The sequence below is a fragment of the Podarcis bocagei genome, assembly GCF_964188305.1.
Source record: "Podarcis bocagei genome assembly, chromosome: 1".
Taxonomy (NCBI): domain Eukaryota; kingdom Metazoa; phylum Chordata; class Lepidosauria; order Squamata; family Lacertidae; genus Podarcis; species Podarcis bocagei.
The window spans coordinates 88,324,303-88,344,859 of NC_138125.1; the positions used below are offsets into that span (position 1 = coordinate 88,324,303).

A 20,557-nucleotide genomic window follows, 5' to 3' on the forward strand; every position below is an offset into this window, starting at 1 on the left:
TGGTTCTATCTGTGAGTTTATTGGCTCCCACCAGCTTTCCCACAATGCCTTGCCTTCACATCTTTCCTCCCACAACACTGGAGGTGATAATAGCAAAGGCACAGACTGCTGGATGATGCAGTGGCCCCTGCAGAGGGAGGGACTTTAATAATTGCTGCACAGCATACAGCTGAAGCCCAAGGCTGTAAAAAACAAACATTTTCTTTTATACATCTGGTAGAAGACAGTGCCTGATCAAAGCATGCATCAGACAGAAGAAAGACATCCATGTGGTCACTGAGGTATGGGTGCAGCTTGGGGCCAGCCAGCTTTGCCAACATGCAGTCTAAGAGAAGCTGGCCATCTACTGGAAGCGGAGATCTCCCTTCCCTAGCATTACAGGGCAGCCGGTGGACGATCGGTCGGTCAAGGCTGATCTTTGGCAGACGTTCGGAGAAGGGTGCTGGCAAAAACAGCCTTAGTCAGGAAACACAGAGAAGGGGAGAATCCTGACACGCCTTCTCAGCAGGGAAAGGGATTACATGGAACAGGCCCCAGAGATCTCGTCCTTTGCTCGCTGTGACTATCACGAATCCCGCCTCTTCCTGGAGGACTTGGGCATTGCATTGTGCTTCCCATGATTTGAATGTCCCTGCTGTTGCTTCTGACGCAGCAGCAGTATTTGACAGAGAAACTGTGCAAGAGCAGCTTTAGAAAGACATCTCCTCACCCACAGCTTCCCCTAAACAGATAGGTAGCAAGAGGAAGCCCAGCAGCACCAAGAATAAGGTGGGGAGAAAGCTCTTTACAAAGCGTTTAGCACCACCTACTGTCCAGCTTTGGGACTGCCACAGGCTAAGAGAGTGGGGGCCTCTCTTTCAAACTCCCCACAGCTGTAAGACCTTCCCCTACACAGCTGACAGTTTGAGGTTTAACCCGACTGATGCCAGTGCTGCCGGCCACTCCACTCCCCCTTTCCACTGCTGTGACCTATGCCAGCCACGGCTCTGGTGGAAAGACTGGGAACCCTACCCCAGGGCTACCACTTGCTCCTTCCAGGGGGAGAAATACTGCCAGCTACCCCAGAAGGTGTCTGATGGTCACAGTGCAAGGTGACAGCTGTGTATCAATGAGAGAGAGAGAGAGAGAGAGAGAGAGAGAGAGAGAGAGAGAGGACTATGAGGACCAGGCAGGGAGTTCAGCCTTTGGTTCATTGTTAGTAGTCCTGAGGGAGCGGCAGAAGGAGGTAACCCAGGTGGGGACAGAAGAACCATGGTGACCAGGCACGATCCACGTGCTGATAGCGTCTCATTGTGCTCAGGACAGACAGCAGTTGGAGGGCTTTGTGCTTCGAGCCTAGGAGGACACAAATATGCTGAGGGTAAGAACAGCCAGAGAGGGCAGCACATCCTTCCCTCCCTGCCCAACAAGACCGGACTGGCCATTTTCTACCAGAAGAACCTTACACCACCCCACCTGCACAAAGCACACTGCTTTACATTCTATGATGATGGTGGAGGGCATTATTCTCACTCCTGTTTTGTTTTAAGCTGTGAAATCACGTTGTCTAAAACAATACAAATAAACCAAACTTGTATGGCTATACTTATTGATATTATTTCTAATATAGATATTAAATGGTTATACAGTGGTGCCTTGCAAGATGAAAAGAATCCGTTCTGTGATTCTCTTCGTCTAGCGGTTTTTTCGTCTTGCGATGCAAGCCCATTGACGGATTAGCGGATTAACGCTATTAGCGGCTTTTAGCGGCTTATCTGCTGATCGGATCAGCTGATAAGCGGCTTAGAGGCTTAGAAAAAAGGGGGGGAAGGAAAAAAAAACAGCAGGAACTCGCAAGACATTGTCGTCTTGCGAAGAAAGCCCATAGGAAATTCGTTTTGCGAAGCACCTCCAAAACGGAAAACTCTTTTGTCTAGCGAGTTTTCCGTCTTGCGAGGCATTCGTCTTGCGGGGCACCACTGTACTTAATTGTTCACTTGATATTTTGTGAACTGCTTTGGGCACCGTTTTGAGGGCAAGTGGCATAAAAGCAAGTGGATGACGACAATATATTGCAAGGAGAGAGGGAAAGGGCCTTTGTTCTGTAATCCCAACCTGCAAACAGGACTGGTGGCCAAGGGTTAGATTTAAATCTATGTGAAAAAATCTGCAGTGCACAAGTCTGCCTGACCTTTTGGGATACCTGCTTCTCCCCAAGCTGGGCAGGAAGATTCAGTGTAGTTAGTTAACCTACTCCTCCCTGCAACTAAAAGCATTTACCAAACCTAGGAGCATCCAGCCTCCAGAGTTCCATATACAATCAAAGCTGATAAGAAAAGACCCTAAAGGCAGCTGATCTGATTTGGGCTCTAGTTGACTGGTTTGGCTTTGGACTTCCTTGATGCGATTGTCCTCTTTTATTCACAAGGAAGCCTTGGTAGACTGGCAGAGTCTATGTGCAGGAGGAGGATCAGAAGCGACTTTGTGGGAATCGCCTCATCTTGCTCACCTGTTGCTGCTGCTGCTGCTGCTGCTGCCGCCGGTATTCCTCCTCGCTGGCCGACAGGGCCCGAGCCAGTGCAAGGTCTTCCTCTTCCTGGGCGCTGTTTGAGACACAGGACTGGATGAGTCAGGCATGCTGCACAATTAAGAATCTGTACCCCCAGCAACTTCCTAGCACATTCCTCCCGAGATAGGGGAGCAATTTATTTTAACAAGAACTTGCATTCCATTTAAATCATAAAAACCTCCAAGCAGAGGTCAGTATGTTGGTGTGCACATAGTGATCTCACCACATTTAGATCTGTATTTAATGCTTTGAGGGCCTAAGCAGCACAGACGTCTATGCTCTGCCTCCACAGCTGCAGGCAGTAATGCTACTCAATACCACTTACTGGAAACCACAGGAGGAGAGTGGGGTCAAGCTCGGGTCCTGCTTGCCAGTTTCCCACAGCCATCTGCTGGACTAGATGGGCCAGTGGCCTGATCCAGCAGGCTCTCCTTATACTCGGAGGACTGGAACTGATGTCAACAGTCCTCTGGTTACATGAATGTTAACACAGCCTTTCCCGCCCCCCACTCCATTCTCTGCCAGAGTGTCTCCCATATATGCAGATTCCAAGCAGGCAGCCTGGCACAGTGGCGCCAGTGAGATATTGAAGCCAGCTGATCTCTGCAGGGCTGGCGCAACCGTGCTGTACCTGCGGGGTTGTGGTTGGGTGGGCACTGCCTCTGCTAGGGACATCTCCAAGGCTCGCTGCAGCGCTTCCTCCTCACTCTGAAACACAAAAGCAGATTCAGCCTGCCGTGGAGGAGGCTAACAGCCTCAGCAACTTGTAGCTTATTGGTACAGGGCAAAGCATATGCCAAGACCAAACTAAGCCTCCTGATGTATATTGTACCCACGAGGCATAGTTTGGTCAGTATACACTTCCAGAGTTAACACTAAAAACATTACTTCTGGTGAATGAGCCACCACAGCCCCTAGGGGGCCATGACTTGTGCCCCAGACTTTTTAGACTCATCTACCCATATACTATCAAACCAAAGGGACACATTGGTTGCAAGGTGTGAATTTTCTTTCAGCTCTTCTACCCCACTGTGGAGGTTTTCACTAGAGGGAGTTTGGGTGGGGGGACAGGAATTTTTACCAGCTTTCCCCTTTCCCTTGCAGTCACCAATACTGTCTTTCCAACCCTCTGGAGCAGACTTTCTCGAGGCCTAGGGGAAAGGAAGAACTGCAGAAAATCACCTCCCCCACTTCTGGCCTTGGCTGCATCCAGTTAGCAGAGTGCCACAGTGGACAAATCTGGACCCAGCCCACCCTGTCTCACCACAGCAACCACTCACAGATGCATATTAAACAAAGGACATGAAGCGATATGTCCACTTGTAAGCTGAGACGAGGCTTACAAGTGAAGGCACCCACAAGATAATACATTATTTCTCTCTCTGTTTCCTGGCTTCTTGGTTTCATTTGTAATTCGGCTTAAGATTTTTGTTCTCACTTTTGAAGCTCTTACTTATTTGCCTCTCCTCCTGATCTGTCCTTGGTTCCCCACTGGATTCCATTCTGAACACTTATACACGACTCTTCTCCTTGTTACACCCAGGATTTCTTGTCCCAACTACCACCACCCTTTCTCTCTGGCTTCTTTTTAACACTAGAACATTTCCCCCCTGCAAATATTCACAGTTTGTTGTTTCTTTACAAACAGTAACTTCTTAAAATGCATTTCCCCTGTTTCTGCCTGTCAGCTCCACCCCACCCTGCATTTGGGTCCTTTTAAACCTATTTGATTTCTAATATTTCTAGGTTTATATTCAGAAAAAAACAACCCATTTGTGTAACTGACAATGCTGTATATATATCAGAAGTAAGCACCATCAATTTCAATGAGGATTATTCTCAGTGGGTCTAGGATTGCAGTCTTTAAACTGTTTTCAGATTACTGTCTTAAACCAGGAAACACACAACTTTGTATTTCTGTCTTATTCCCATTTTTTCCTGCTTAAGACTGCAAGCAGTTTTGCAAGCCATTTGTTTTCTCTCATGTAAATAACCCAGTATATTCTGGAATGAGATCCTAACAACATATATCCGCTTTGCAGCCACTTACCTGGAGTGTGGCATATGTGCAATGGAAAAGGCAACAGCCTGTGTTTAATGGTGTAAATGCCCAGTTTGTTGGCCAGGACTTACCAATCCATTCTGCAGGGCAACCACCGGAGGAGATATGCTTTGTGGCGGAGGAGGTGCTCTTGCCATCTCACTGGCTCTGTGTGCAAAAAAAGATGTCAACTGTCACTACTTGTGAGGCATGTAAGATGGAGAGGGAAAATCCCCAGGGATAATCCACCAGGGTGCCTTGGAACATAACCCCTGCGTCCATTGGGAGTTGCCTGTGCAATGCTTCCTGAAGCTGTACGGTAGGCTTAGAAGAAAGGGTAGGGGACAACGCAGACTCGGGCAGTTATTTTACCTGCTTGAGGTTGGCAGAGCTGCAGCAGCTCTCGTGGCTCCGTTGCTGGGTGTAGTGCTTGTAGGTGCTTTGGCAGGTTTTTGAGCTCTGGCGATCGCGGCACTCCTGAAACGGGAAACGCAACTCTTGGTAAAAGGAGCACCTCTCTCGCCATTGCAGCAAGCCCTTCCCCCTTCCCTTGAGACTAGCAAGAATCCACTCCAGCACTATCCTTTCAGGGACAATGTGAACTGTTGACCATCAACATCTGGAGGGCCACAGGCCCCCAACTCGTGTGCTGGAACAACCAAGGATGGGGAGGAAACCACTGTCTCCTGAAGAATGCACACCAGCATTACTGCATGGCTGCAGGCGTGTCTGGCACATGCCAACCGTTTTGCCCAGGCCAGCCCTCTGTCCCGCCTTTACCCTGCCTTGGAGAGGGAATGCCCAGGGCCAGCGCAGTCATGATCCAGTGGGTGTCGGTGCTTGAGGCAGAAGTTGCCGTGACACTGGTCACACAGAACCTTCATCATCTCCCGTTGCTTGCAGCCAGGCCTCTGACACTTGTTGGTAAAGATCTAGGCAGATGGACACAGTTGTGATTGAAGACAGTTGGGGGGGGGGAGGAAGGCACCCAGGACACAGCTGCTTTCTAAATGTATGCAAGAGACCTTTGCTTGTTGCAAAGTGACCTCTCTGGGGCGCAAGCCTGGGCAGTGTGCATGGAGGTCCTGGACTGCCCAAATGACAAGGAAATGCCGAACTGCAAGCCTCTAACCAATGAGAAGTTACATCCAAATTACGGTAATCCCCAAGAATTGGCCTCCAGATGCTGCTGGACTACAACTCCCATCATTCCTGACCATGGCCATGTTGTCTGGGGTTGATGGGAGTTGCAGTCCAACAATATTTAGAGGACCACACATTTCCTCCACCCCTGTTTTGAAGCTTGCTCTTCTAACTTGTCTGGCCCCAATTTGGCTTGTAGCTAGTCTGAACTCTGCAGCTAGACTAAACTCATTAGTGCTACTCAATTTGGATGTACAGCTCGTCCGTTATCCCAGCCCTTCAGATACCCTCCAGAGAAAGACCCACAGAAACCCCAAGCTGTGGGTTGCTCACAGTTCTGCCATTGAAAGGACCCCTAACGATCTGGACCACACTGCATAGGAACATAGCAAGCTGTGTTATATCAAGATTATTGGTCCATCTAGCTGATTGACTAGCAAAGACTCTGCAGGGTTTGGGACAGGGGTCTCTCCCAGCCTGACCTGGAAATTACAGGTACTTTTTTGTAAGAAAACACACACTCTATCACTGAATAATGGCCCCAAACCTGCTTGTGGAACCCAGAGTCTGCTGAGACACACAATCCAGAGTACAGGGCATATCAGATTTTGTGTGTGTATATGTTTAAATATTAATTTATAAGGAAATTATATTTCTATATGCATAGAAAAAGACAAAATTAAGGTTGCATCCAACTGTTGTATGTCTACCTATCTGATTTTGATGGACTTAAAGCAACGTGTCCCACAAGAGGCAGCAGAGAGGACGGATGCAGCCTCTTACCTTGCGCTTGCGCTGAGCTGGGTCCGATTTGCAGTCCTGGTCAATGTGTGCTCCCACCACAATGTCAGGCATCTCTCCCCGCTTGACAGGGATCGGGATGCTGCAGAGTGGGCACACGGGGACCTGCACATCCTGGGGACAGAACAGACAGAGAGCAGGTTACACAATGGCCCCTGGCCCACTCAGTATGAGAGCATACTAGATGCTGCAGGGTCTCCTCATCTCCTAAGGTGTGCTGAATCCAAGGAGAGTATTCTGTTCTCCATCCACCCCACTCCCCAATCTCCATGTTTATTTTCTGACATTCAAAATTCTGTACAGTGGTGCCCCGCAAGACGAATGCCTCACAAGACGGAAAACTCGCTAGACGAAAGAGTTTTCCGTTTTGGAGGTGCTTCGCAAAATGAATTTCCTATGGGCTTGCTTCGCAAGACGACAATGTCTTGCGAGTTCCTGCTGGTTTCCCCCCCCCCCTTTTTCTAAGCTGCTAAGCCGCTTATCAGCTGATCCGATCAGCAGATACGCCGCTAAAAGCCGCTAATCTTCAATGGGCTTGCTTCGCAAGACGAAAAAACCGCTAGACGAAGAGAATCACAGAACAGATTCTTTTTGTCTTGCAAGGCACCACTGTATCTACTGAGCAGGTGCAGTTTTCACTGGCTGTTTGGGGAGATTCTTTAGCCCATTGGGAGATAGATAGAGCTGAGGTAAAAGTAAAGGATCCACTGACAGTTAAGTTCAATCAAAGGTGACTATGGGGTGCAGCACCCATCTCACTTCAGGCTGAAGGAGCCTGCGTTTGTCCACAGACAGCTTTCCAGATCATGGGGCCAGCATGACTAAACTGCTTCTGGTGCAACGGGACACCGTGACAGAAGCCAGAGCACATGGAAATGCTGTTTACCTTTCTGCTGCAGCAGTACCTATTTAACTACTTGCATTAGCATGCTTTTGAACTGCTAGGTTGGGAGAGCCTGGGACAGAGCAATGGGAGCTCACCCCATCGTGGGGATTTGAACCGCCGACCTTCTGATTGGCAAGCCCAAGAGGCTCAGTGGTTTAGACCACAGCGCCACCTGCATCACACACACACACACACACACACACACACTTCTGAAATCTTCAGAGTTCCCCAAATAATCTATTTTGTCCATCAGTGGCCCTGTTTTGGCTCAATTTCTGTTGGCACTCACCACCTAAGTTCACTATTAAAGAGAGTGAACACCGTCCCATTAAAATGTAACATCCCATTACAGCCACTAGTTGGCATTGACCCATGACAGGGCCTGCTCAGTGGTGGGTCTCCACTTGTGGAATGCCCTCTCTGGTGAGGTGTATTTGTTTCTATCATTACTAACCTTCAGAAGGAATTTTTAAATTGTCCTGTTTACTCAGCTATCTGATCCTGAAAGCTACTATTCCTGGCAACCCTGAAATCATTGGCTGGGAGAATGTTGATTGTTTCTAAACAGCTTTCATAATGTTTCTAATTATAATCGTTTAATGATGTGTTTGCTGCACAGGGAGCCTTTGAACAAATAACTGAAGAAACAACAAACTAACAGTCAGTCCCAATAAGAAGCACTTCCAGAAAATGCTCAGATTTTGAAAAGAAACAGCTTCCTCCACAGCAGGACAAATTTCACCCTTTGGCGTAAACAAGGTCAGTGTGTTTCATGAACGTGGAGAGGGCATCTACACCTGATGTGTCAGAGTGCCGCAAGCGACCACACTGTCCCCTCCAAGTTTCACTTACCTTCTTGTAAGCCGAAGTGCAGTTGTGATGGGCGTAGGCAACGTGGTCAGTGCAAAACAGCTGTTCACAAGCATCACATTTCAGGGGGAGGAAATCTGAGGGGCAGGAAAGGACAATACAATGAAGAGTTGCAGCTGTCTTCTCTGCAGCCCTACACGGGACTTGCTAGGTATCCTTTATTTTAAGCCAAGAACATACTGGATATGCAATCTCCCAAGAGCATATGGGAAAGGTAAGAAAAGATCTGAGCACAATGACGATGCCATAGTAACTGATGACTAACACAGACTCATATAGGTATGCAACTAGGAAAATAAGATCCAGGCTACCCCCTTCAGCAGCCCCGGACTGATGGGCTCAAGTAACAAGCTAATATCCAAATCTCCCTAGGACTCTTCAAATAAAGAGAAGTAGGAATAGGACAGGAAGAAAGTGCATTTATTTTTGTCTTATCGAGAAACTGAGCCAGAGCCAGATTGCATGGCAGGTGGCTGAGTTGGTAGAGAAAAACCTGGCGTGCAATAAAAGATTGTGGACAACTAAGCAAAATGTTCCCAAACATTCACACACACACACCAAGTTCTACACAGTAGGAGGGCTTCTACTTCAACAAACACTGGGGTGTGTGAACCCCATGTCTAATCTTAATTGGCACAAACAGTGGGACCTGTTTCAAAGCCCATCTGCATAAGAGGGCAGTTTACATTTCATCCTAGGTAGCACCCCCAGAAGGATCCCAATCCCTGACCATAGCAGTTTCTTGCATCAGCATGATGGGCTACAATCCTTTCTGTCTGAAGCATGCAAACACAACTAGTATTTTCTAGCTAAAAAGCACCAGTGTTAATGTTGTTACAGTGGGACCTCGGGTTAAGAACTTAATTCGTTCTGGAGGTCTGTTCTTAACCTGAAACTGTTCTTAATCTGAAGCACCACTTTAGCTAGTGGGGCCTCCTGCTGCTGCTGTGCCGCCGCTGCACAATTTCTGTTCTCATCCTGAAGCAAAGTTCTTAACCCGAGGTACCACTGTATCTGGGATTCCCCGAAGCTAGATAGATTGTTCTTCTTGTATGAGAGAGTGTGGCTGAGTAAGGTAGAAGTGAGGAAACCTGCAACTCTCCAGATGTTGTTTGTCTCCAACTACCATCCCATCCCCAATCAGTGTAGCCAATGGTTAGCGGTGGTGTAAGTAGCGACATATGAAGGACCATAAATTTTCCATTCTTGGCATAAGGGATGTGTTCATATGAGACAGGTAGCAAAGGAAGCTGCCTTTATACTGAGTCAACCAAGCTCACTGAAGGTCAGCGACTCTCCCAACAGTTCAGTTAGAAGTAATTTTTTGCAGCCATATCAGAAGATGCCAGGAATCAAACCTGGAACTTTCTGGATATTTATTTAAATAATTTATATACCGCTTAATCATTAGCATTACTAATAAACCATACAAGAAACAAAACAATAAAAATGGATAATAAAACTTAACATAAACCCAAACACTACCTTAAAGTATCTGCTGGGATGAGAAAGTTGCAAACATATGTTTGTAACAGGAGCAGGAAACCAGATTTTAAGAAATTGTATTAAAGTAATTTGGTTTGATTTGTAATAATTTGGAAACATAATAAAAAATAATTTTTTAAAAAGAAAGTTTGTCATATGCCTGAAGTTCAGCAAGAAGAGTGTCTATCAAATCTCAGCTGGGAGGGAGTTCCATAAGCTTGGATTCACTATAAGGAATGCACAGCTTCTAGTAGTTACGAGACATGCATCTGAACCATGGAAGACAACCAACAGAGACTCCCTGAAAGATTTCAGTGATCAGACAGGGATATAGGGGACCACCTAATCCTTAAGATATCCTAGACCCAAGTAGCTAAGGGTCTTGCAAATTAATACAAGAACTATGCACCTGACCCAGTAACATGTAGCCAGCTACTACACATTTTTTAAGCACCAGGGTTATGTTCCTGCCTCCATCAACAGCCCACCCATAGCAATTTGCAGCAGCTGGAGCTCCTGAACCAAGCACAAGGGTAGCCCCACAGGTAGTAATCAAGAACTGAGGTTACCAGTGCATGAAGTACCACAGCCAGGCTATCCCTATCCAAGAATGGCTATTGTTGATGCACCTACCATAGTTGGCAAAATGTACTCCTAGCCACTGAGGCAATCTGAAACTCACGTGACAAAGATGGATCCAGGAGCACCCACAAACCTGTTGTTTCAGAGGGAGAGTAACTGGCAAATGACTCATCTCTCAGACACAGGAACCATCTATCCACAGTACCTCCAGCTTCCCAGGGTTTAAGCTCAGTTTATTTGCCTTCATCCATTCCACAACTGCATCTAGACAATGTTCCAGACCAAACACAGCCTCTTGTGACTCAGAATTGCTCCAAACAGCTGCAGAATCATGCCCTGTGGCACAGCATAACAAAAGGACCATGGGACAAAGATGCAATCTCTCAGTGCTATCCACTGGACATAGCCCTGTACGCAGGAATGGAGCCAATGTAAAAAGTGCCCCAACACTCATCCCACCATGCTGTTCCAGGAGGACACTGATCAATGGCTTCAAAAGCCACAGACTGGGAGGCAGAAGCACAGGCACATTCCACTTGTCCTGCTTTCAATATGGATCATCTATCCAAGTAACCAAGGCTTATTCCAAGCTGTGCCTGATTCCAACCTGAGATGGATCCTGATCGTCTGCATCCTCTAGGAACTCCAGTTCTGCTCTGCCATCTCTCTCTGCCACCTTGATCAATAATAAAGCAGTTGCTCTATCACTGAGCTATGGCCTTTCCCTTAAAGGTAGAGCTAATGAAAACAAAAACAAAGACTGTGCAGAGTGCTATGATCATTAGCACTTGCTCGATTTCTTCTGGGAATGAAATTTATGCCATTACCTTAAGCACTGAAGCAACCTGGGACACCAAGATCATTTATAATTTGGAAAATACCAAGGGTGCGTCTCCATAGAGATGCACCTACTCACCTGTTAGCTTTTTACCAACACTAACACACCACCTAAATGGAGGCAAGCCCTTTTAACATGCTGTGCCCCACATGTAAAAGAATATGCTGGAGCCATCACGACATGCTATCCAAGCTGCAACAAACTGCCAGCATAACTTGTGCATGATGACAGAAACTATTTCAGAAATTGTCTAGCTAGTTCCTAGAAGTCATCAGTACTTACCAAAACAAGATATGAGCTGTTGAGAAAACAGAAGCCCTTGAAAAAAATCAGCACAAATCTGCCTGCTAACACTTTCATGAACTACAGCTCCACAACATGCTCAAGGTTCATTTCAGTGGAAAATTTTTGCGTAGTGTGCTTAGTTTCAAAACACATCCCTTGGCTGAAGGGCAAATCTGACTCAAAAACAAGAATTTTGATATTCAGTCCCAGAACACACACTCGTAAGCAGACGCAGAAAATCCCGGCTCCCACACTCAGTAGTACAACCTGTTATGAAACACCACGCTGCTCTTTGTATTGGGGGGGGGGGTAGAATGGAAGAATTCTGATGACTAGTCTGTATTTGTGTCACAGCTGCAAACAGAGTTTTGCTTCTCATCCTGTTTTAGTGGCTGTTGTTTACTGCCTACCTTGGCAAAGTATTTCGTCCCTCCTCACCCCACCCCACCCGTTTTTACTTTTGTCCACTTAGCTCGGAACTGTTTGCACAAACTTGCAAAGACTCTCCACGATCTGACAGGAGCCTTTCCCAGCCCAGAGTCGAGGGACTGAACATGAGAACTTCTGCCAAACTATAATCCTTCCCAATCCTAGTCCCTTGACCTCAGTTTAGTTCCCCAAGGAGATAGAAACCAGGAAGGGAGTCCATGTGAGGCATGCAGCTAAAGACAGATTCTCACCAAGGCGCTTGCAAGACGGTTCTGAGCAGTGGGCACCTAAATCTGGAAACTCCATGGCGCTGCAACGGGGCTGGAGTCAGCGAGGGATGAGGGGCAATAATCCTACCTGCTGGGGGAAAAACAGGGTTAGAAACTGCGGGATCAGAGCACAGGAGGGAGTTGTCACCAAGGAGGGAGGAGATGCCGCAGCACCCACGGGGGCAGAGAAGAAAGAGGAGGAGGAGCTGCAGCACCCATGGGTGCTTCAGCAGCTAACGAAGGGGCGCGGGGCATAGCACCCAAACGGTGTGGAAAGAGAAGGGAGAGCAGCATTGTCGGCTAAAGATAAGCCACACAGCAGGAAGGAGGAAAAATAACCCATGAAGAAAACAGGAGAAAGCAGGGAGGGGGACAGATCAGTACCAAAAACAGCAGGTAGACTCCGCCTTCTCTGCTGCAAACAAGGAAACCTTGGCTCTTCCCACCCCACCCACTTCCGCTCCTAGGTTCGGTGACGTCATTTTGCAAGGCCCATATGGCCATGCTATGGACATTCGAGAAATTCAAACAGACATTCCTTGTCACTAGCCTCGCCCCGCCTCCCGCCCCCGGGAAGGAGCCCCGTTTGCCTTAGCACCGTGGAATGTTGGGAAATGTAGTAGAACGCTGGATGCGCTTCCTGGAGCCGAAGCCGCCTTCTACTAGCCTAGAAGTGGAATGGCGCGGTGTATGATGGTAGCTGAAGTCACGCGTTGCGTAGTTCCCGCTTTTTCCTTATGCCGGGCAGTTCCGTCAGCGTCCCTCATACGCTTGAGTGAGGGGAGTGGGGCGGGGTGCGCTTGAAGCCGCCGCACGCGGCATTCTGGTCCCGCCTTGGCCGGAAGTGTCTCTATGGTGACGGCGGGAGGTTCGGGTTGGGCTAGAGGGGGCCAAGCCACCGCCCGCCCCGGAGCCGGTAAGTGGGGAATGGGGCCCCGTTGCCACCAGCGCCGCGTTACCGCTCGCCTGTCCCTCCCCGTTTCCCTTCACGAGGGTGTTGGACTCCGCGCCCAGGCGTCCCCGGTCCTGCCCTAGAGCGAGAGTTACGTGCCGGGCTCTTGTTCTCAGGCGCTCACACGAGGCGCGAGACGACACGCGCTCCGGCGACTGAGCTCACTCGAAAGGCTCGCGCCCTCTAGCGCCTTTTCTTTTTGGCCCCAGGCAATGTCGACACGTGGGGACCGCCAGTCTTCCTCCCCACATCCCCGATGGCGGGTTGGGGAAAGTTATATTTCTTTCTTACTACTTTTAGGTTTACGGAATGTGGGGTTGAGAGAAATTCATGGGGGCAGATCTGGGCGCAGCCCTTCATCAGGCTCAAGACAGAAAAAACGTGGTCATGTGAACGCCTGGCCTGGCGGGGGGGGGGGGGGGGTTCGTGGTGAAGCGTTCAATGACTGGTCTTCCATTTTTGTGCAGGTTTTATCTCGAAACATCACACCCGTGTTAGGAGTTCACAGCCCAATGGTAGACTCGCTCTGCTGGTGAACTAGTTCTATTCGTGGGTGGGCCAGTTAACGTGTTACATGTTGGCAAGCATTTTACCAGTGTCTCCATCTTGTCAGTTTTTTGACTGCTAGTTTGATATAATCAGTTGTTTATTTTTATGCTACCGCTTGTCTGTTAATAAAGCGGTATTCTCTCAAAGCACGACCGGTTTTGTCATAGTCATCCCTTGGTCTGTTAGGTCATTACATCACACACACACACACACACACCCTTTAGATAATTGCTGATGGTGTGACCTTGATTCCATTTGCTTATGCTAGCTGCAACATTTAGGGTTTTGAAACAGATGTAGTTAAGTATATTAATGGCCCAATCTCAGAGTTTGAAAAGGAGGTGATTCCTGACATGTTCTGCACTCTCTTTCCTGAATTATGTCATCTGTGCAAAGCAGCTGAAATAATATGCACCTTTGCTTCCTAGTCAGGTAACTCTTAACAGTTGTGGGTAGTACAACTTGAAGACATTCCATTTTATTACATTGACTGACATATTGCTTTATTTTGTCATATATTCCTAGTTCGTCATTTAGTAAAATGTATTTCTAAAAACCAAGGTTCCCTTCCTCTGCATTTTCTGCTGTCTTGGACTGTCCCAGTCATTGTCTGTGATGTGTTCAGGATTCAGTTTCTTGCAAGTCAACAGTTACACAGCTTTGCTCTGTTTGCTGTTTTTGTACAAGGATTTTTCCAGGTGGGTTGTGTGAAAGTCATTTCCCAAAGCTATAACAATGCTTCTCCACCTCATCTAGCATGTTTGTTTCTTACACATTTTATTTCAGTTTTAAGTACTAAACCTAAATTTTTCTGTACAGTAGTCAGTGCCGACTTCCAAAACCTATGGGGATATATCTAATGGTGCCCTTCTATGAACAGAAGTGAGTCTTTCCATTCTCAGAAGGATATGTGAGTCAGCAGAGGCCTCTGCTAATGGAAGATAGAGACTATTTTCATTGATTTCCCCTAGTAGCCCCCCGCATCACCACCTGTGCTGTTCCACCTTTCCATTAGCAGAGGCTGGATCAAAAACTCTTTCACAAATGGAAAGGCACTACTGTTGAATACAAGCCATAGTATTTTAATCACCTTTTCTTTTAGCATGAATAACAGAATCATAGAATTGTAGAGTTAGAAGGAACCGTGAGGCGTCATGCCTGCAATACAGGAATCTCAGCTAAAGCATCCATGACAGATAGCTACCCAACCTATGCTTAAAAACCTCCAAGGAAGGAGAGTCCACCATTCCACTGTTAAACAGCTTGCTGGATCAAGCCAACATGGTTCATCTAGTTCAGCATCCTCTTTCCCACAGAGTCTAACCATTTACCTCTGAGAAATCCGGCAGCATGACATGAAGGCAAAGGCCCTCTTTTATTGTTCCCAGCATTCGGTATTCAGTATTCCTGAGTTTAGCAATGCTTCTGGTTAAGAAAATATGTGTGCCTATTTCTGGTTCATTGGTCGGTCTGCCTGACTTGTCTGCTTTGGGATTTAGTTTGCATACTTCTCTTGAGTAGTGCTACCACTGTTACTATTTTTTAACATTTAGCATTTACATTACACCAGCAGTGTACTTAGTGCTAAGCAGAATAGGCAAAGGATAGTCCCTGTTCAAGATTTTACAGTCTACATTCCATGAAGGACACTTGGGTAGGGACGTGTACAAATAGTAAAGATGACCAAGAGGGGACTAGGAGATACTTGTTGAAAAACTTTATTGCAGAGGTGGATCCTTAGGAAAGACTCAAAAAGGGGGAAGTGTCTTGACACACTGAAAGGTGGAAGTTACGAATTTCATGGCTAGAAGAAAGAGCATGAGTTAGAGTACTCTAAGGTAAAGAGAGGGGCTGAGGCAACTTCTGTGATGAAATAACCAAGTGGCCTTAGGCAAGCTGTGATTTCTTGGTCTCCCCATATCTGCAATATCGGGAAAATAATACTGTCCTATTTTACAAGATGACTGTGAGACATTTCATTAAGATAAGGTATGCAAAGTGTTTCAAAGCAACATAAGAACTTAACTACAAGTGAATTCATGATCTGCTTTAGAGACTTCAGTATCCTTCTCCCAGGGATTTGGGCAAGAAACCTTAATGGTGTTTTAAGTAGCATTTGACAGGGTAAATGGTTGGAAGTATGCACTACTAGTGTGGGGCTGATGCTGGAAAAGACAAGCAACTCAGGAGAGAGTTACAGGGGTGATATGATCATAGGGAGATGAAATGGGAAAGGTGGCAAGGCAACTCAGGACCACATAGCTACTTGTTCTTAATGACGTACAGATATAGGTTTGTATTTGGTATAAAAATGCCCAGACAGGTGAGTGTTCTTTTACTATCAGCTGGGGTGATGGAAAATGCAATCCATCTTCAAAATTCATAGAATCATAGAGTTGGAAGAGACCACAAGGGCCATCGAGTCCAACCCCCTGCCAAGCAGGAAACACCATCAGAGCACTCCTGACATATGGTTGTCAAGCCTCTGCTTAAAGACCTCCAAAGAAAGAGACTCCACCACACTCCTTGGCAGCAAATTCCACTGTCGAACAGCTCTTACTGTCAGGAAGTTCTTCCTAATGTACCCTGCCTTGTACAGTTACATTGTGCACTCTTATTAAATTATAGATGACTAGGCAAGTTGGGACATGTTAATAATTTCAGATATATACTTTTCAATATTACTGTGAAGCAGCTTTCCATATATTTTATTAGCTTGTTGTTGGAAGCCATTGCAACAAATGGAAATCCCTGGTTTTCTTGCTATGTTTTAGGAAAACTCGCTCATATTCACTGCTTCTGCATCTAGCGTTTCCACCTTAACAGTTTCTCCCATCTTCCTATTAGTAGCATAACCCACTCATAAATGACATTCTCAAATATATTTCCTCCTGCTCTCCTCCATTTCATTGGTCAGGACTCAAACAAGCAATTCCAAGCAAAATCCCATTACAGGCTTTTAATGTTCTGGTGGCCTGATGGTGAGCTTTTGCCATTGCTTTTAAACTAGAGTGAAAAGCACAACACTCCTACAAATCTTTAGTACAGTCATAACAGAAGAGGGAACCTTTGGAGTAGCATTTGTAGTGGTAGTTCATTGGATGGAGGCAATAGAAGGAATTAATGCATCCTTATGCTGTTTTTGAACACCGGAGGCGGGGGGGGGGGAATGCTGGTAGCTCTATTACTAATCATATTTAGATTTTCAAGAGCCAGCAGCTGCTAATTGTGCAACTCTTCTTAGAAGAGCTTTCAGACCAGTAGGCAGTTCTGAGAACTACTATGGTGAGAGTACTCCTTGGAGAGCTCTTTGCTGTGAATAATAAATGGGAATTGAAGTTTTATTTCTCTCGTAAATCAAGCTGGACTTGATTCGCTTGATTCGAGTACCTCTATTATGATCAAGGGAGTGGTGTGCCACCCATGTGCGAGACTGAGGCAAGAACTGTGCTTTCAAGAAAAGAAGAAAGGTGGTTCTGTGCCAAATTCAGCAGCTGTTGTTCAAATCCTGTTTGTAAGTAACAAGTGAAACTTTCCGGGGTTGCCATGGTATGCCTGGCATACTATTTCACATAATCGTTTTGCGGCATACTGTAGATGTTGTTTGGCAGTGGGTCATATTTGCATCAGCACTATAGCTAATCTCTTTTAAAAGCCCAGTTATGAGATGTGTGGAAGAAAGTGCTGTTGAGAGCATCCTGGTATATTGCTCCTGACCCATAATAATATTGAAGACAGGGAGATGCTCAGATATCTTGATAGGATTCTATGCTTTTGATGTTCCAAAATTATTTATGCAGATTGCAAACTGATTAGGTGATGAGAGAGGAAGGAGGAGGTGGTATGGCGTTTGATTCAAAGTTTGAAACAACACACTTACCTAGGAGCAAGCCCTGTTGAACATGTATAGTACGTATAAAAGCTTGTTCTGTATATTTTTTTTAGGGTGTGCTTTTTTGTCTTGATGCCCTTTTTCAAGGTGGTTTAAATTAATTAATTAATTAGTTAGTTAGTTAATATCCTACTCTTCTTCCCAAAGGAGCTTAGGATGCCAAACAACAAGTGATAAAACAATAAAAATAATTCCAGTATGGATTCAGACAGCAAAATATCTCAATTCAAAAGGCTGGTTGAAAGAGGAAGGTCTTGAGTGGGCATCCAAAAGACAACAGAGACAGCTCCTGTCTGATATTCAAGGGGAGGGAATTCCTAAGGATAAGTGTCACTGCACTAAAGACCTCCTGATAAGATGGTATTTGCAGGAGGCCCTCCCTTGCAGAGTACAGTGATCATTTGGGTACATAAGAGAGGTAAGACGATATTTCAGGTATCCTGCTCTTAAGACAGTTGCTTGCCTTTTAATGTCGCATCAAAAATTATCACTTGAAGTGGACCATTTCCCTTCACCATAGGGCGTGTCCTTCATGGATCTATTTTGATTGGATTTTTAACTAGGTTGGATGAGCCTCCTATGGAAGATCTATATAGGAATGGTTCTGGAGAGGGGATAGATGGGCCCTGAATAATTTTCTGTGTTTGAAATTGTATAATCTCATTTCTCTGCTTTTTCTGTTTTTGGTCTCTCTACCTTGAGGATTAATCAGCCTTCAGAACTTGCCTGAGGAACAGTATCTGGTGGATATCAAGCAACACGTTTACAAAATGAAATTCTATCTTGCCAAGTGCTAGTAACTCAGTGTAGTCTTTGTTTTCCCCCTAATCTGTGTGTAGGGCTTAGATGTCACTACAGATTGGAGATTGTTGTTGGGTGTCGATTTTGTAATCCAATAAAGTAAATGCAGTGTATCAAGTGCTGCCTTCTGAACTGGAACACACCATCAGAGCTGTATCAGCAATTCATGGGAGGGAGGATGGATGTGTATTGGACATAAGGTCCTTTTGCAATGAGTAACAGTATCACTTCCCACCTCTTTGTTCTCAAGTACACTAACCTTTGATAAACTTTATGATTTTAGGATAGGAAGGGGGGGAGGTTCTAGGATGGCCCTGCAGGGTGGTGCTTTTGATGTGACAGCTCACCTGAAAGAGGGCAGGAGTTGTGCGTCACACTTCAGCATGTAGCCTGAATGGTAGACAAAGTCCTGTTCTAGAATGTTATGGATGTTGACAGTTCTTTTGGCAGAGAGACAGTTTGCTTTGAGATAGCATAGAAGCTTGTTGTCAGAACAAAGGTCAGTGCTGTCCGTTGGCTCTGTACTGGTGTTAGGAACAGAACATAATAACGGTGAAGTGAAACTTCAGGGACAACAATATTTTCGTGAGAGAAGTCAACTGCTAAGAGCCCAAAGTATGTCCAGCCAAAAGAATGTTTTTTAATCAAGTTAGAGACCAGATGTCTGGTATAAATCCTTTTCAGGCTGTCTAGAGGACCATGCAACACCACGCCTGCATCCTAGTACACTGGAGTTCCACACTACTGCCAATTCTGTGAGCTGCTACTGGTTGTACAAGGTCAGCACTGTCCCCAAATAACCTAAAGGGCTTATCACATGAGCAGTCTACTCTAGGGTGGCATGTCTTTATAGCTGAGCAAGTTCCCTTCTGTTTGAGGGTATATTAGATCCACTTATTTTGTTGTCTAATGCATTAAATACCAGCCATTTTACCAGGAAATGGGTGTGAATACACCTTTCTAGCTCAATAGGTGTTGTAGGCGTTTTAGTTTCTTTCATATGTATGCTGTGACATTTTTCTTCCTCTCCCTGCCTTCAAATCCACTAGCATCTGTTTAACAAGATTGCCTGATAAGCATCCTAGCACAAAAGGTGAAAGGGGCATATTCAGCATGTTGAGGGAAGCCTCATTGCTAATCCCCTGCTAGTCAGGTTGCTGGATAAAATGGGTGAATGTTATTTTAGAGCCAGGATTGGACTGTGCTTTGCTTGTGCCCCTGCTGCCTCTCTTGGCTCTTTGTACAAGGGACTGTTTGATTGAAACCTAGACTGAATTCTTTCAGCACTGCCTTGATGAGTCAGCAGGCATGTGCTGTGAAGAAACAGCCAGCCTCCAGTAGGAACCTAGCAATTTAAATGTCAGATTTTCTTTGGGTAGGAAAGCTGATTCCCAATATTATAATATATATACCATGTAATGAAAAGGGCAAGGGCAAAGTAATCCATTTAACCTCAGAACATAGGTTAGCAAACACCCCTAACACTAGTTCTGAATATTTTCAGGAATGCTTTCTAGCATGAAGTTTATCACTGGTTCAATACCCCTTTGGCTATCAAAATGTCACCTTGCTGCTTATCAGCACCCCATGTCATCCTCTGCAAAATGTAGCTTGATTTTGTAGACATGCCTATTTTTCAAACTATGCGTGTGCTCTTGTTCCAACTGCTTGCTCTGTATTCTGGCAAAATTGCTTAGAAAAATGACTGAATTATCTGCTCATTATCCTTTTTGGGAACCAAACTCTGAACCTTGGGACTTCCATTCCCAAGCTCTTCCGCAACAGCTCCAGAAGGATTTGTTGCCTGGCTGGGTAACCAAGTGAAGAACCTATAGTGCTGGAGCTAGGTATAATAAACAAAGTTCTGCTGTTATGTCTAGTTCTGTTCTTGGGTCTAGGCTTTCTGTGGTATAAGATGTAAAAGAACTGGTGGATGGAAGAATCCTGCATGAGAATAAGAAACACAAAGGTGCAAGCAGGAATACTGAGCAATTATTGCTAGCTTATTTGCATTATAAACAAGTGTTTATGTTGTTAACCTCATTCCCCTGCCATCCCCTTGCGCAGGAGAAAAAGCCCTTTTCTGGCTGTTCTTCCCTGTAGCACAAGCCTTCCTGGTGGTTTAACAACAACAACAACAACAATATAATATAATATGCCGTCCATCTGACTGGGTTGCCCCAGCC

General features: G+C 45.8%; 2 protein-coding genes across 10 annotated transcripts in view; one reads left to right on the top strand and one right to left on the bottom strand.

The window, feature by feature from the left end:
- Positions 1-12,978, bottom strand: ZFAND2B (zinc finger AN1-type containing 2B). Of its 5 annotated transcripts, none has more exons than XM_081197929.1 (10): positions 12,845-12,978; positions 12,160-12,265; positions 8,272-8,366; positions 6,516-6,647; positions 5,370-5,521; positions 4,962-5,066; positions 4,682-4,757; positions 3,180-3,256; positions 2,489-2,582; positions 1-1,335 (listed from the first exon to the last, which is right to left on the bottom strand). In XM_081197929.1, exons 2-10 carry the CDS (start codon positions 12,212-12,214, stop codon positions 1,297-1,299), a joined length of 825 nt encoding a protein of 274 aa, XP_081054055.1. In that variant the 5' UTR covers positions 12,215-12,265; positions 12,845-12,978; the 3' UTR covers positions 1-1,296. The 5 variants fall into 5 exon arrangements, with proteins under 5 accessions (XP_081054055.1, XP_081054056.1, XP_081054054.1 ...); XM_081197930.1 differs by having other exon boundaries at positions 12,776-12,890; XM_081197928.1 differs by lacking the exon at positions 12,845-12,978 and adding an exon at positions 12,562-12,685 and having other exon boundaries at positions 12,160-12,268.
- Positions 12,954-20,557, top strand: part of TTLL4 (tubulin tyrosine ligase like 4) — a 30,008-nt gene continuing 22,404 nt past the window's right edge. For 2 of the 5 annotated variants that reach the window (XM_081197741.1, XM_081197745.1), the window contains exon 1: positions 12,954-13,093. The gene's annotated coding sequence lies outside the window, so the exon portion shown is untranslated. Of the gene's footprint in view, positions 13,094-17,080; positions 17,193-18,850; positions 18,871-19,055; positions 19,151-20,557 lie in introns of those variants that run through there. The other 3 variants (XM_081197742.1, XM_081197743.1, XM_081197744.1) reach the window with 3 other exon arrangements.